Source organism: Lynx canadensis, chromosome D3 (genome assembly GCF_007474595.2).
Source record: "Lynx canadensis isolate LIC74 chromosome D3, mLynCan4.pri.v2, whole genome shotgun sequence".
In the NCBI taxonomy this organism is placed as follows: Eukaryota; Metazoa; Chordata; class Mammalia; order Carnivora; family Felidae; genus Lynx; species Lynx canadensis.
Window position 1 is genome coordinate 69,264,090 of NC_044314.2, and position 15,456 is coordinate 69,279,545.

The 15,456-nt window shown below is 57.4% G+C and overlaps 1 protein-coding gene across 1 annotated transcript in view; it reads right to left on the minus strand.

Annotated features, from left to right (window-relative positions):
- Positions 1–3,031: 3,031 nt before the first annotated feature.
- The window catches only part of MN1 (MN1 proto-oncogene, transcriptional regulator), a 44,230-nt gene continuing 31,805 nt past the window's right edge, over positions 3,032–15,456 (minus strand). Inside the window, exon 2 of the mRNA XM_030292265.1 lies at positions 3,032–3,247. Coding sequence (XP_030148125.1) covers positions 3,066–3,247 — 182 coding nt within the window. The 3' untranslated portion in view covers positions 3,032–3,065. The remainder of the gene's footprint in view (positions 3,248–15,456) is intronic.

Here is a 15,456-nt window from a genome sequence, read left to right on the forward strand (position 1 = left end):
GACCCAACTTAGAACAGCATCATCACACGCATGCACATGAGCACACGTGCATGCACGCGTGCACGCACGCCCTTCAGCATCCAGACCTGCACCCCCGTCCCCCACGGAACCTGGGACAGACCTACGGAAAAAGGAGGGGGCAGGAGGAAAAGCAAGCAAAGCCCCGCCCACAAATGTACCACCGTCACCATTAACGTCATATTTATTGTTATTTAGCTGCTCAGGAAAACATATACAGGTATATACAATATGCATGAATACAGAAGACTGCACTTTACATATTTTTTTAAAAAAGAAAGAAAAAAATAACACTCAATTTCATGAGCTATTGTCACAGTCTTCCAACCAAGCATTTCAGAAATGAATTTCTTTTAAGAGTCAAAAAAGATTACAGGATTGCCTAACACACAGCAGAGTTAAGATTTCATATTTTACATGTGCAATAACGTTTTCGTTTTCTTTCCCAAAAAAAAGTTTGCTATGCAGTACCGATTACCAGTGTTTGGAGTCTCGTGGGTTGGGCGTGTTTTTAATTTGCTTTGATTCTTTCCATTAAACCAAATTTAATGAAATAACATCCTTTTGCTTAAGGCTATTTTTAAAGCTGTTCCATTCTGGGGTCGTGGGGAGCGAGGAAGCTTAAAACTTCAGGGGTTTCCGACGTTGCGGGGACCTTGAGCTGATGGCCAGGTGCTAATGAACTCAACACAGGGAAAGTCAAGACGCTTGGCTCCCCGGCCTTAAGCAATTAAGGAGAAATCATTCCTGTTTAAAAAATAAAATAAAATGATGCAGCTTTCAACCTGTTGTACATGGAGGAATCAGAGGGGGTGTGGAGTTCTGCTCAGACTGTGACTGACCCTCCTGCAGCCCGGGGAAGGGGGACATTCTCTCTTTCTTTCCTCTGGAGGCAGAAAACGGTTCACACCTTCTGGAGACTGATCAGTTCACAACCCCTTGCTTCTGCCTGCCTTCTACGGGGCCCGGGGCCGGGGCTCTGGTCAGACAGTCCATGCAAGGACCTTCTAGTCTCAAGACCCCAGCCAAAAGGATCCTGCCCCTGCCTTCGCGGGAAAGATGAGGGGGAGGGGAAAGAGTGAGATGACCCTCTTCTCCCTTCGCTGAAAAGTTCTTTGAAATAAAGTGTGGGTGTTGTATGGTGAGCCCCAAGCCTTCAGGTCACTTGCTAAAACACAACAACAAAAAAGCCAGGTCTGTGAACTCTGGGGGACCTGGGGGCAGAGGGGAGGGGACGCAAGGCTCAAAACGGGGCGTTCAGTAAGACTTGCTCTTGAACAAAAACTGAAGTCAAATAGGGGAGATACTGACGTGGGTGAGAGGCTATCCGCGGCTTCTTGTCTGGCCCACCTGGAATCTGTGTGCCCCCCACAGCCTCCCCACCCCCCCCCCACCCCGCCGAGCCATACAAGCCTTTCGTAGGCGTCCACAGCACCCAAAGGTGCCCGCCCCACCAACTCTGGGCTTCCAATGACTGCCGTTCTGGGTCCCCCACTGGGTCCAGGAGCCCCGCTCTCTGATGCCACTCACCTAGCCGCACCCCCTCTCGGCTCTGAGAGATTATTTCTTGGTGAGGCGCATAGGACTTGGCTCTTGTTTTGCAACAGGGTGAGATGAAATCAAAAGATGGGTGGGGGGTATTCCGGGCTTACATAAAAAGGCCCAGGAATCAAAGTCATTGGTTCTATTCATTGTTTCCTTCCCATAACCCGCAGGAGCACGCAAACCCCTGCAGAGAAATACACCCATGTTCGGAGATGGGGGGGGCTTGGCAGGCTGAGCCTGAGGGCTCCTTCCCTGCCCTGGCAAACGTCCCATTCCTCCCAGGGATGGGAGGTTGGTTGCCCAGGTTGGAGGGGGAAAAACACAGATGGGGAGGTGGGGACAGAATGGGAGAGGTGAGGGAGATACACGCATCCCACCTCCTTCCTCCCACAATGCCTGCATGGGAACAGCTGTCGGCAAAGGTCAAGGGCTAAGAACTGATCCTCCCCTAACTTGGGCACCCACCACCCCAGCCGGGCCGGCTGCAGCAGGGCGGGAGCCAGGAGCCCCCAGAGGCTCTGCAAGCTGGAAAGGCACCATCCCCCATGCACACTAAGGCTGGTTAGCATAGCATGAAAATTCAGAGCCTGGGCGTTTGCACAGAGGCCCAGAAAAGGAGAGAAAAAACACCACTGTTGAACATTCCGACTCCTTCCCACTGAGCGGGCTGGACACATCATCACCTCCGTTGCAGAGAGGACAGCTTCCAGCAGAAGACAGAACGGAGCTGAAGGCTGAGCGTGTGTTTGTAGGAACAAAAAATATATCTCTCTCTATTTTCTTAGGGAACAGACAAAACAAAATCCCAGGCGGAAGACCTAAGGGGGGCATTAATTGTTTGGCTCCTGCCTGACTGATGACAGTTGGGTGTCAATATATAACATCGTGATGACAATTTGACTTTCACCCGGCAATCTTCCAGAACTACTATTCTCCAGGATTTCCATTTTAATAAGCAGTGAACAAAGCAAAAAGAAAAAAAAAAAAAAAAGAAAGAAAGAAAAGGCGGTGGGGTGGGGGGGAGGGGGAGAGGGACAAGAATAAAAGAGAATAAAAAAGAAAGTAACTCTTGTCTTATTATGAAATAACAATGCTTTGGACATACAGCAGCATGAAAATAAAACAAGGAAAGAGGTCATCTAAAAAACGTATGCCAAGATTACAGAAAAACGGGAATTATATCTAGCAGGAAAAAGGCTGAAGCAAAAGTTTGCTAACTGCAGAAGGGTTAACACTGGTAACATACTGTGGCAGACAAGTTTCTTTTTTAAAAAAATTTTTTGAGGCTTTTTTTTTTCCCCTTTAAATTAACCCTTTCCGGTCCATATGCCACTAAGCAGGTACCAACCTAGAAAAAAAAATCATCCACTCAGCAATAGTGGCCCTTTCAAATTACCAGGAGGGTGGGGTGGGCGGAGGGGGTCCGGGGCGGGAGGAGAGGGGGGTGGGGGGAGGAAAGGGCCCGGGGGGGTGGGGGGTGGGGAGGGGCATTTCTTGTCAATTCAAGTCAGGGCGGCCACGAACGTCCCGAATCTGTTGGAAATGTCGGAGTGCAGAGACCGCCAGGTGGGCACGGAGGCTCGGGCCTTGGTGTCACCCACGTCGTCTGTGCAGTGGACAGACAGGCACTGCAAGTGGTTGCCCGGCTGGGTGGCTGAGGCCTTATTTGCAGGGAGGTCATGGGCTGCAGAGAAAAAAAGGAAGAAAGGTTAGGAGCTTGCTCCGCTCTGCAGGAGGCCCTAAGGAGGGGGGGGCGGAGTCGGAGAGACGTGCGTGGGAAGAGAGACACCGCCCACACCCTCTTTTCATGCCTGAAGACCGTCCGAGGAGATCTAGAGATGTCTGGTTCAAATCCCCCTGAGGTTGCCCCTGACGTGGCTGGGAGACCTCCGCCAAGGGTAGGCCCCTGGCTCGGGGTCGGGTGTTTCCCTTCAGGAAATGGGAGAATTGGGCAGGGTTTGCCCATCTCTGACGGACTAGAGTTCCCAAAAGATTAACTGGATGTGGAATAAGTTGGGAGGGCTTCCTGGAGGAGGGGTATGTAAACTGGGCATTGAAGCATATGTAGGAGTTCGCCAGCTATATGGTCAAAGGGTGGAGGGGAGGACTGTCAGGGTCCAGAACACGGCTCATTCTCTTGTCATCCTCTGGACAGACACTCGCTAAGGGCCTACTACGTGCTGGGGACTTCCTGAAACAGCAGCAAACTGCTGAGACCAGTGTCCTTTGCCCACCCCAGCTGCTTCACAAAGGGACTTGGGCTGGTGCGGGTGAGGGAGTCGGTTCCTCCCCTACACCCTCAGCGAAAATCCCTTCAATTTCCTTCTCAGTCGCACAGCACCAGAAACACCACCGATCATAGTGATGTCTGGGTTCGACAGACTTGAGGGGCAAGAGAGTCTGACAACCACTCATAACTTAGTATGAATGACACTCAAAGAGAGCACGAGCTGGGAGTTCTAAGGCAAGGAAGGAATGGAACAGTCATTTCGGGGGCTGCTAACGCGCTGGAATTGGGGGTGGGGGCCCAGCTCCGGCCGAGGGAGCACACCCAGATACTGAACTCCGTGACCGGCCCGCCCTCCTCAGCGTGCTGTTGCGCAGGCCCGGCCAGGGCCCTGTGCCAGGCAGGAGTTACCCCGCCCAGCCCGCCCTCCGGGATTAAGGGGGGGAGGCCTCCCCTGGGAGCCGAGCCACGGCCTGCAGAGAAAATCCTCCCAGAGAATGGGCCAGGCTGTGACTAAGTGAGCTCCCACCCTGGAGCCCCAGAGACACCCAGCTTAGGACCGGCATGCTGGGAGGAGCTGGGACTGGGGAGAAGGACTCTCTCCCTGGCTCATTCATCCAGTTAAGCCTTTACGGAGTCCCTACTATGTGCCAGGCACGGCACTAGCCTTGCGGATCAGGGAGGATTCGGATAAGGCAGACACCGTCTTCCTCCCCCTCCTGGGGTGGACAGCAAGATCAGGAGACAGCCTCGGTGGAGTCACAGGCTGGGGCTTGAACCCCTAATCCCTGCCACATTCCCCGGCTCTCTCCGAGCCTCAGTTCCTCATCGCCCCCCAGGTGGGGGCAATGTCACCTCCCTCGGGCCTTATAAAGGCCTGGCGCACAGAGCACTCCCCAGACGGGGCTGTTGGCACTGCCATCCGTTTCTGGGGCGGCCGGGAGGTGAGGGGTCCTTGCAGCCTTCCAGAGGCCCCCAAGCCTCATCCCCACCTTAGGACTAGCCACGTGGGCCTGCTCCTGCCCACGAGACTGGAGTCTTTGCTCCCATTTCACAGAAGGGGAAGCTGAGCCAGAGGTTTCAAAGCTTGTTAGTGGTGGTGTCGCTGCTGATGCCACACCCAGGGCCTCCTGGGGACAAGGTACCCCACGAAGCTAGAGGCATCAGATTCAGGGTCCCCTAGCACACAGTGGGCCCCGGATTCCAGCCCCTACACCTCTGCTCTTGAGCCCAAGCTTGCCTTGCTCCCAGTGACGCCCTGCTCCCTGGTCCCCGCAAAAGGGATTTTGCACCAAGCACTGTGAGATCTGGATTGGGGGAGGGGAGCATCTGCCAGAGAGACAGAGAGAGAGAGAGAAAATTCTGAAGGGGCTTCCTCACTTCATTTCGCACACATCGTCTCAAGGAGCCAACAGAGCAGTTGCCTGTGCCCATTTTACAGACAGGAAACTGAGGCCCCCTGCCAAAGTTTGCACAGCCGGAGAAAGACGAGACCCAGGCCCAAGCCCTGCCGCCGGGCTCCCTTGCCCTGAGGCTGCAGGATGAAGGGCGCGAGATGAAGGAACATTCTCCAAGTTCTGTGCTCAGACGCAGGAGGCCTGGGGGCCCTTCTGGAAGCGGGCTTTGCTGAGCGACGCTTCCAGACTGACCCAAACGGCCACATTTCCTAAAGACACTTTATTGCCAAGTTATGGATGACTCCTAAACACGCCGTGCGCCGTTTCTAGAAATAGCTGCTCCTCTTACTTGGGGAGGATTTAAGGAGGGAGTGTCAGGCATACAGCTGAACCTGTCCGTGTGTGATCTCATCCCGTCCCCCCCCCCCCACAAGCCCAGCAGCTGGGTGCCCCTTCTCCCCACCTGGGGGCTCAGAGTGGGGGAGGGCCTCGCCCAATGTCACAGAGCATGGGCCCACGATTCCCCAGCCTCTGCCTGGGACGAGCCAGAGAGTCTGATATCCACGGGGAATATTTTTAAGAGAGAATATTATTCTTCAGTTCCTGACAACCCCAAAGCATGACCAAACTCATCCTCCCTCCGGATTCATTCCAGCCAGGGGGACCCAACACGCCCTAGGTCTGCCGCTACGCCCCCCCCACCCCCCCCACCCCCCTCCGGCTGCGGATAAATCAGTCCCATGGAAGCGGCCTCAAGTCAGGGCCTGCCCCTACTCGAGAGAGGCCCTCACTCCCCGCTCCCCCGGGGGGCAGGCATGCGGCCCCCCAGGCCAGGACCCAGAGATACAACCACCCCTCGCTGAGCTCACAGGGTCAGGGGAGACCCTGCAGCTGCTCAGCGCACCGCGGAAACTGATGTGGAGTGTCACATTTTCCACTTGTTAGCTCTCGGCCTCCCCCGTCGGACTGTGCCTGCAGAGGGGAGAAGGTCTGTCTGTTTGCCACAGCACCCCATGCACAGGAGGTGCTCTGTTGGGACCTGTAGGCCGTGACGTGAGCCTCATCCCTATTTGACAGATGGGAAGACTGAGGCCCCGGAGGGCATGGAACTGCCCCGGGGTCGCCGGGGGCCAAGCCACCAGCTTGGACCAGCCCTCTCCTTTTAGTCCAGGATTCCCCAAGGGCTGGGCTGAGGTGGAATCCCAGATCCCCCATACCTGGGCAGCTGGCCCCATCTGCAGAGTCTCAGTTTCTCCATCTGTAACTTGGGGATGGTGATCCCTGGCAGGCCCATCTCAGAGCGGCTTGGGGAGACCATACAAGAAAAAGAGGGGATAACAGTGTGCATGTGGGGGTCAGTCCTTGAGGCATCAACTCAAAATGTGTCACCCTGAATGTGCCTCCCCCCTGTGCAGGCAGCACAGGGGCCAAGGGGAGGAGCTTTGGGGTCACGGGACCCGATGTCACGCCCGCCCAGCAAGAAAGGGCTGCGGGGCAGTTTTTAAGGACATTCCCCTCTTGGCCAGAACAGACCACTTCAGTCCCCAATCCAGGGGCAGGGCCTGGAGCTGGGCACCCCCCCCCCCACCCACCGGTCTTCCTTCACGCACAGAACAAATCCTGGCTGAGCTATCCCGCCCTTCCTCAGCTCTGCCTCCCTTAACTTGGTCGTTTTTGCCACCAACTTGGAATCACGGTATCGGGGTACCAGCTGCCTCCGGCTCACCCCACGGTGAACATGAGGGCGCGTCGGGTTTTGCCTTCCGTGCTTCTCCAGCCACAACAGGGGTCAGTAAATTCCACGAGGGGAAAGGCAGGACCCCGAGCCGGTGCGAAAGCAGCGAGCACACGAGTAACCCAAGTGATGCCATATTCCCTTACCGGGTTCAACAATGACAGCGCCTGCCGTTTGCGGAGCACAGGACTTCTGCGAACTTCACTTGAGCCCCCAGAACCTCAGCCCCAGAAAATGGGGGAAATAATAGGACTGGCCGCCATGGAGGCAGTTACGAGGATTAAATGAAATGATCCATGTAAAAGGCTTAGCACGCGGCCTAGCACACAGCAAGCACGCTCCCTGCCTGAGCGGGGAGACCCGCGGGGCCTGCCAGGACGGCCTGGGGACCCCTTTGGCCTGGGTTGGAGGGAGGAGGGGAAAAGACACGCATTTGTCTCCCTGGGGACACCTCGTTGTTGATTTCACTTCTGGGGAGGCCGCCCACACCCACGGAGGGGACTGACTGAGCCTTCTTTTTCAGAGTCCGCGAAACACACCTTGCACTCAGTATCCCCAGGGCTGGGTTCCAATTCTCATGAGGCACGTGGCCCAGGGGTCGTGAGCTTGGTGGGGGCAGCTGCCCGCCCCCGCCTCCCCGCCCCGAGGCAGGGCTTGGTGACACAGTACCACCTACCCCTCTGTCCTCGAACCCTCAGAAAGGGGACTTCTGCCTGGCCACCTCCTGCCCGCCCCCCCCCCCCGTTGCCGCCCTCCATACGGAAGGCCGGAGGTATGGGGGAGGGGGCTGTGGAGGTCAGGGTGGCCTCCCAACTGGCACCCACATCAAGGGCCCCCTGGGTGCTGATCTAACCTGTGCTGTAAAATGGGAACCAAGTTCACGGGCTTCTGGGAGGATTAACGGAGATAACACGGGCGAAGACTTGAGCACATGAGGAGCCTCCCCAAAAGGTTAGCTGCTCTCAGGATTATTACCCTCACTGTTCTTCAACAGCCCAGGGCCTTGCAGGCATCAGACCTAATACTGCCCATACGCCAGCAGGGGATACTGGCCACAGGACCTTCTCTTCCTTCTTCTCCGTGGGCGCGGGGGCGGGGGGGGGGTGTCTGCCCCACCCCCTGCCCACCAACGGGTGGGGGGACCAGGGTGCGATCCCAGGCGGAGCAGGCAAATTAGAATTCCGTGCGTATTTTTAACTCAAAGCTTATGTAAGGAGCAGTGTGGGCCCCAGCACACAATAGCGAATGACTCTCGCCCGACTCACCCTCGCCGGATTCCGACAAAGGGAAATGTATTTTGGTTTTTCCTTTATTTGGACCTGGCAGGAGGAGACACTGGCGTCTGACAGCTGCCACTCAGCTGGGGGGGGGGGGGTGGGGGGGGCCTGGAAGCAGAGCCACAGGGTTGGGCCACGTCCCATCGGCCCTTCTGTCCTGCAGCCTGGGAGTCCCGTGGGCCCCCAGACACATCTGTGTTCCCCATCTCCAAGAGAGGCCCGGCTAGCTCTGGACATTGAACATCGCCTTTCACTCCTGCCCAGGCCCCAGAGTCCAGGCACCAGGGAGGGAAGAGGCTGCCTCCAAAGTCCACCTGCTTCTCTCCTGCCCCCTGCCTCCACCCCGGTCCAGGCCCCCACTGTCTCCCGCCTGCGGTGGCCTTGTGCTGGCCCCCAAGCCCATTTGCCCTGCTGTGAGTCAGGTGACTTTCCTAAAGCGTCAACCAGAGCAGGCCCCTCTCCTGCTTAAGCCTTCCATGGCTCCCCAGGGCTCCCAGCTCCGCATAACCTGGTCTGCTCCCCTCTTGGGCCTCCAGCCTCAGAGTCTCAACAGAGCCCTGATCCTTCCCACCTCCACAACCCTGCTCCTGACGTTCCTTCTGCCTAGAACACCCTCTCCTCCTCACCCCTGCTGACTCCCACCATCCACCTGGCTGTCAGCCTTTTGGCAACGTTTCTCTGACGTCCCTACTCTGAGGCATGTGACCCCTCTCCCTGCTCACAGATGGCACCTCTGTCCCCAGGTCCCCCAGTGGCAAGGATAGCACCAGTGACCCCCTAGCACTGATATATCTCACCCTGGCAGAGGGGGAGTCCCGGGTTCAGGGCCCCTCTGTAACAAGCAGCCAAAGATGGAAAACATCATGGTGGGGTGGGGGTGGGGGTGGTTTGACCTCGAGCAAATCACTGTCCCTCTCTGAGCCTCAGCTTCCTTCCCCGTGAAATGGGACAAGGACAGCACCCCACCCGTTGCCCAGTCACACCAGGCTCTCCGGTGCCCGGCACGCGGCAGGTGCTCAGGTAACGGCCACCAGCTATCACAGCAGACAAAAGCCACAGAAGGGAGTCTTGCCCAGGGGTGGCCAAAGTCCCCTTTCTAAGGCAGCACTAAGGCCCATCTCCAAGAACCCGCCCCTGGGGATGTGGGGGACCCCTACCACCCAGCTGGAACCCTTCCGCAGAGCCCCACAACCCCAAAGCGGGCCCCTCCTCGGCTGCCCGTCCACAGTGCGTCCCCGGGCCGTGTCCCCTCCTCCAGGGAGGTACACAGGCTCCAGGAGACTCACCCACTTTGGGCTCAGAGCAGGAACAGCAAATCTAAACCGGATGCTGGGCTGCACAAAGAGAGTCCATCCACAGAGCCACGAACCAAGCCGGAAAGTGGCAAACCCAAAGCCCCACACCAATCCTCCCCCATGCTCGGCAGCTTTGGGGGAGTCCCGGCTCTGCGTGTGCTGAAGCCTAGATTCACATCCCACCCCCATCTGAATCTCACCAGCTCCGTGACCTTGGGCCGGCTCAACTTGCTGAGCCTCAGTTTCCCCATCTGTAGAAGGGGATGACAATCCCTCCTGTGTCCAGTCCCTGTCAGAGGAGCCTGGCCTAGGGGCCCTGAAGGCAGACACACCCACGAGGATCCCAGCTGTCCCTCTGGTCCCTGGCGCACAGTAGGCACCCGATAAGGATTTGTTACATATTTTATGCTTTGCTGTGTGACCTTGGGCAGGTCACTCTCCCCCTCTGGGCCTATTTGGGCCTCTCTAAGATGACTGATAGTAGACAGATATACAACCTCCTTGACTCTTTTTATTCCTTTGGGGAAATGAGATTTTACATTCGACGTGGGCAGGAAGTATCCCCACGTGAGGGGCACTAAGATACTCGGCCTGAATAAGCCCCAGGAAATGGCACCCGCAACCTCAGGGATCAGGAACGGGGGGCTGGTGGCTGGCGGCCTGACTGACTCTCCATCCGGGCATCTGCCGGCATCCCCTACCCTTTCTCTGCCCGCCCTTCAAGGACGGCTTCTGTGTCACTGTGACAAATGAGGAAAGGAAAAAGATGACCATGTCCCACGTCCCCAGTCCCATCAGCTCCAGGGATGTTAAGAGGGATCACTGACCTCAGGCTCCCTGCGGGCCGGGCCTCGGCCCGTATCTCATCGGATGACGCCAACACCTGGCGAGAGAGGGCCCGACACCCCAGCTCATTTCACAGGGGAGGAAACGGAGGTTCAGAGAGGGGATGTCGCTGACCCACGGTCACACAGCTAGCCAGTGGCCGAGCCTGGGTCACTCCCAGGTCTGTCTGATGCCAATGTGTGTGGGTGCATCAAAGTCACATGAAAAAGCAAAACGTCCCAGCCAAGGTGGCAGGTGTTACCTCCCCCCCAACCCCCGTCCCTCCTCTTTCCGTCTCCCTCTCAACACCCGCGCACTATTCTTTCTCAGTCTCCCTTGTTCTCTGTCTCTCTCTGAGTCTCTGGTGCTCTCTCTCCCTCCCTCCCCTGTTCCCCGTCTTTCCCGGAAACCAACGCTCGCTTTTTGGGGAAGGATCCTAAGGCTCACAGATGGGATGAGAATGACCCAGGGTGACAGAGTAGCCAAGGACAAAACCCGAAGCCCCATCCGATGCTTTCTCCACGGACGCTGCCTGAGTTTCCACATCAGCCCCCTCTGATGGGGGCGACACGGAGCTTGCACGGGGGCTCCCGAGACGTAGAAAGGCCCCCCCCTCCAACGATCGGGGGGGACCCTGTGAGGCCCCACCTTCCCCGGCCCCACGAGGGTGAAGAAGGGGCTCGCGCTGGCCCGCCGGGGCAACGGAGTCTGGTGCGAGGCTCGGCCAGGCCCCTGGAAGGCTTCGGAAATTAATTGGAGTTGACTTGGCTGAGGGCAGCTGTCATTTAGATTGAGAACTGGCTGAGGGCTCCACTGAGGCGAAGCAGCAAGGGCATCGTGGGGACCAGGCTGCTGAGCGCTGGGAATGGGGGGCGGGGGCTGAATGCGGGAGACCTTTTCCAGCCCTGGAGGAGGAGACGGGGTGGCATCGGAGGCCCAGACTCCCCGGGATGGACGGGGCAGGCCCCTCACCCCAGCCCGAGCCTCCGATCGGGCTCCCTCTCCTGGCGCCTCTGGACACACAGCCAGTGACCTGTGACAGATGCAGCCCCGTGCACCCCCCGGGCCACTCCCGGCCTGTGTGCTGCAGAGACGTGACAGGCTGGGGGGGGGGGGGGGGGCTTCAGGCCGACCCCTGAGCCTGCCCCTTCCTTCTGACAGTGCCCACAGTGGCCCAGCAAGGGGGCCAGAGCAGGAAGGCCACTCACGGCCCGCAGAGCCCAAAGCGCCAGGTTTCAGCCTCGGCCTTGGGGACGCGAGCTGCCCCCCCCACCCCAGCCTGTGTTCTCATCCGTGAAATGGGGACGGAGGCAGTATTATTCTGAGAGAACCACCAGAAGGGTCCGGCGGGATCGCAAGCAGAGCAGTTAGCACCCTGCCAGGCACCAAGGACGCCCGGACAGACAGATGCTGCTATCGGCGTCTCTAGTAGGATTGTTAGATTTGAGACACTCTCCAGCCCCCGTCTCTGACAGAGCGCTCCCAACCCTCTGTTTTCTCTCGCCTTCTCACTGGCAATTCGTTCCCCTTGGCACCGGAGCCACCCCTGGCCACCCCTGGCCAACCTAGTGCTGGGTGGCCCTGGGCAGGAGGCTGCCCCTCTCCGGGCTCCCGCCTGCGCACCTGTGCCCTGGGAGCGACCCAGCGCCAGGGTAGACACCTCCCCGGAGCCCCCAGCACCCTGCCTGGCGTGCGGCGGGCCCTTCAACAAATATACTAAACTAAACTAAAACAAATACACACACACGTTCCTGTTGAGGTAGAGCCTCGTCGCTTTCAGCCCACGGAAGGAGAGGCCAGATTTAGCGACACCTCGGAATTTAAAACAGTTTTTAAAGTGCTGATGCTTTGGGTGGAGGCTCTCGGGGACAACTGCCCCGCCCACCCATCCGGGGCCTGCGGGAGCTCTGTGGTCCTCCCACGGGGGGAGCTGTGTGTCCCATAGTGCTTCTGCGTCTTGGAGGAAGGGCTCTGCACGGGGGTCAGTTGTGGAAGAGTCACGCGCTTTGCAGACAGGGGCTTGGGTTCAAATCCCAACCCTGCCACCGTCAGGCTGGGGGACCCTGCATGAGCTCCTCGACCTGAGTCTCCACTTCCTCACCTGAAAAAATGTGTCCGGTCATTCCTGCCTTGCCGACAGGGGCAACGGGCTGGTACCCAGGTGCCTGGTACCCACAGGACCCTCGACGTCCCGTTCCCATCATCATTCTCCAAACCTGAGGCTTCCTCGGGCAGCCTGGAAGAGGGGGCCCTCGAGACAGCAATAACAGGAGGGCGATGGGCCAAAGCATCACTACTGAACAGGTGTGCCCAGCTGTATGCGGGGCACGGGACTCGGAGAAGTGATCCCAGCACAGAGCTCCCAGCACCCCCACCCAGAGTTCTCAGACTGATGGAGAGTTACTCCACAAACACGTAAGCGCAAAACAGAGCGTTGTCGCTCCCACAGCAAAAGGCTGGCCTGTGTCATCGACGCAGGGCACAGGTGGGGGTATCTGGGAAGAATTCACAGAGGAAAGGGCATACAGGGGGGCTTACGAATGCACATAAAGCTTCGCAGCGAGAGAAGCAAGAGGTACGCCCCAGGCCAGTGCTGTCACTGGGAAGAACAAGAGGCCAGCTCAGGGGCCCCGATTCAAGGCGTGGGGGACAAGGAGGAGGAGAAATCTGCAAAGTTGAAATGAAGCCAGTCACAGGGGACCCTGGACGCCCCAGGAAGTGGCTCTGTTCCTGAGAGCAGAAGGGAGCCAAAGTAGGCTTGTGAGCCGGAGAGGGGCATTGGGAATCTGTCAAAACGAGTAAGCTCCCACCTCATCCATTCCAGCCTTAGCATGGGACACCTGACTTAGAAACACATTCCACTGGGGACAGGGTCTTTTGTGTTCCACCACTCTCAACAAGAGGGGGGTCCGATCCCAACCCCGACAGAATGGTACTCTGGGAGAGCTCTGGTCTAACTGGACGGACCGTTCCTCCCCAGCAGCTTCTGAGTCAGACGCCTATAACCCGGGTCCCCAAGAACCCCACTTCAGTCTTGCCATGTCTCAGCTGATGACCTCTGCAAGGGACTCCGCTCCACCTCTCTGTGCCTCTACCTCCCTTCCACACGATGGACGTGAACATCGTGCCCTGTGCATTTACATAAACGAATTCTCTCTGAGGACACTGGTGGGGAAACCGAGGCACAAAAGACACACATCCCGGGTTACCCAATGGTAAGCAGAAGCATCGAGGGGAAGTTCCCTGATCTCTCTGCGTCTGAGTTTCCCCATGTGTGAAATGAGACCACACACCTACCGGGCAGAGCAGCTGGGAGAATGAATACAATAACATTAACAATAACAGACAACAATTAGAGTTAATACCTGTCACAACTTCATCCCTCACCATAACCCTGGAGGACGGCTTCTATTCTCCCAACCCCTTTTTCACAGGTGAAGGACCTGCCAGGGTCAGCAACCTACAGCCCATGGATCAAGTCCGGCCCACTGTCTGACTTTATCAATAAAGTTTTATCGGTACACGGTCACGCTCAAACACTTACATTTAGTCCATGGCTGTTTCATGCTACAAGGGCAGATTTGAGTAGTTGTGACAGAGACTCTATAACCCATCGACGTAAAATATTCACTCTCAGGCCCTCTACAGTGAAAGTTGGCTGACCCTGAACCTGAGGCTTATAGAGATGACGTCACTTGTCTATGTAAGTTCACACAAGTAGGAAGGAGCAACCAGGCACCCAGTAGGCACTCAATACATGCTTCCTAGAAACATGTTTATATGTGAACAATGCTGCTAATCTGTGAAGACCCTTAAGGAATCAGAAATGTCCTCCCTGTTCACTGTGTCCCTGGTATTCCTTCTCGGGCCACCTCCCTCCTCCCTGCCTTCTTATTTAAAAGTCAGTAGGGGCGCCTGGGTGGCTCAGTCGGTTAAGCGTCCAACTTCGGCTCAGGTCATGATCTCACGGTTCGTGGGTTTGAGCCCCGTGTCGGGCTCTGTGCTGACAGCTCAGAACCTGGATCCTGTTTTCAGGTTCTGTGTCTCCCTCTCTCTCTGACCCTCCCCCGTTCATGCTCTGTCTCTCTCTGTCTCAAAAATAAATAAACGTTAAAAAAAAATCATTCCAGAATGTATCTACGACGCAGCAAAAGAGAAACGTGGGCCCTCCAAGGCAGAGTGAGTCAGCCACATCAGGCCAGGGGAGACGGGTGCCCCCCCCCAGAAGGAGGTTGTCACAGCTCAGTCTCCCCTCGTGGAAGGATAGGGACGGGCTGGGCACAAGCGGGCCCAAGGGGACACCAGTGGACAGAGCACAGGCCCTATGGCAGGCCCCGGGGTCTTCTCACTGGCTCATCTCGTTTATTCCCTCAGCGATCCTATCGGAGCCAAGGTCACACAGCGAGAAAGCGAAGCGTCGGAATCCAAACCCAGGTCTCTGTGAGTCCACGGGCCGTATTGTCTTACCCACCCATGGCATCTGCCTGGCCTGGGGGAGAGAGATGGGTGGAACAAGGGAAGCTGGTCTGGGCTTGGGGGGAGCCGGTCAGTCACTCCCAGCAAAACAAGAGGGAACAGAGCCTCTGGATCGCCGGTGGCAGGCCCAGACATCCTGAGCTCCCGTGTTCCGAGGGATCTGGCAGGTCGGGCCTACACTTTAGAGGGGAGGTGTGCCTGCCACCCCAGCTTGCGTTCCCTCCCTCCCCTGCTGCAGGAAACCGGGGCCCAGCTCTGCCAGAAGCTGGCTGTGTGACTTCAAATGCATCACTCACCCTCTCTGGGCCGCCGTTCCCTTTTGTAAGTGGCAGGAGTCCCTACGGCCAGGCCTGTGATTCTGTGACCTAAAGAGACCATCCAAGTAGGTACTGCCCACCCCAAATTCTGCTGTGGACTGACGGGAAAGGCTGGCTAAGCTGTACCTCGAGGATGGAGAGGGGACGGCTCCGCCCTTTGTGTGCCCAGTGGGGCCTGCAATGCCCAGAGTGAGTCTCTGGGGTTGACCTGGGAAGAAGGTAAGGTATGGATTCTGCGGGGAAGGCGGGGGCCACCACATTCCTTCCATGGCAGAGGTCATACCCCCTTGCCCCTGTGGTTTTCTGAAAAGACTGGGCTAGCCGTGCTGTAAATTGGAGAAACT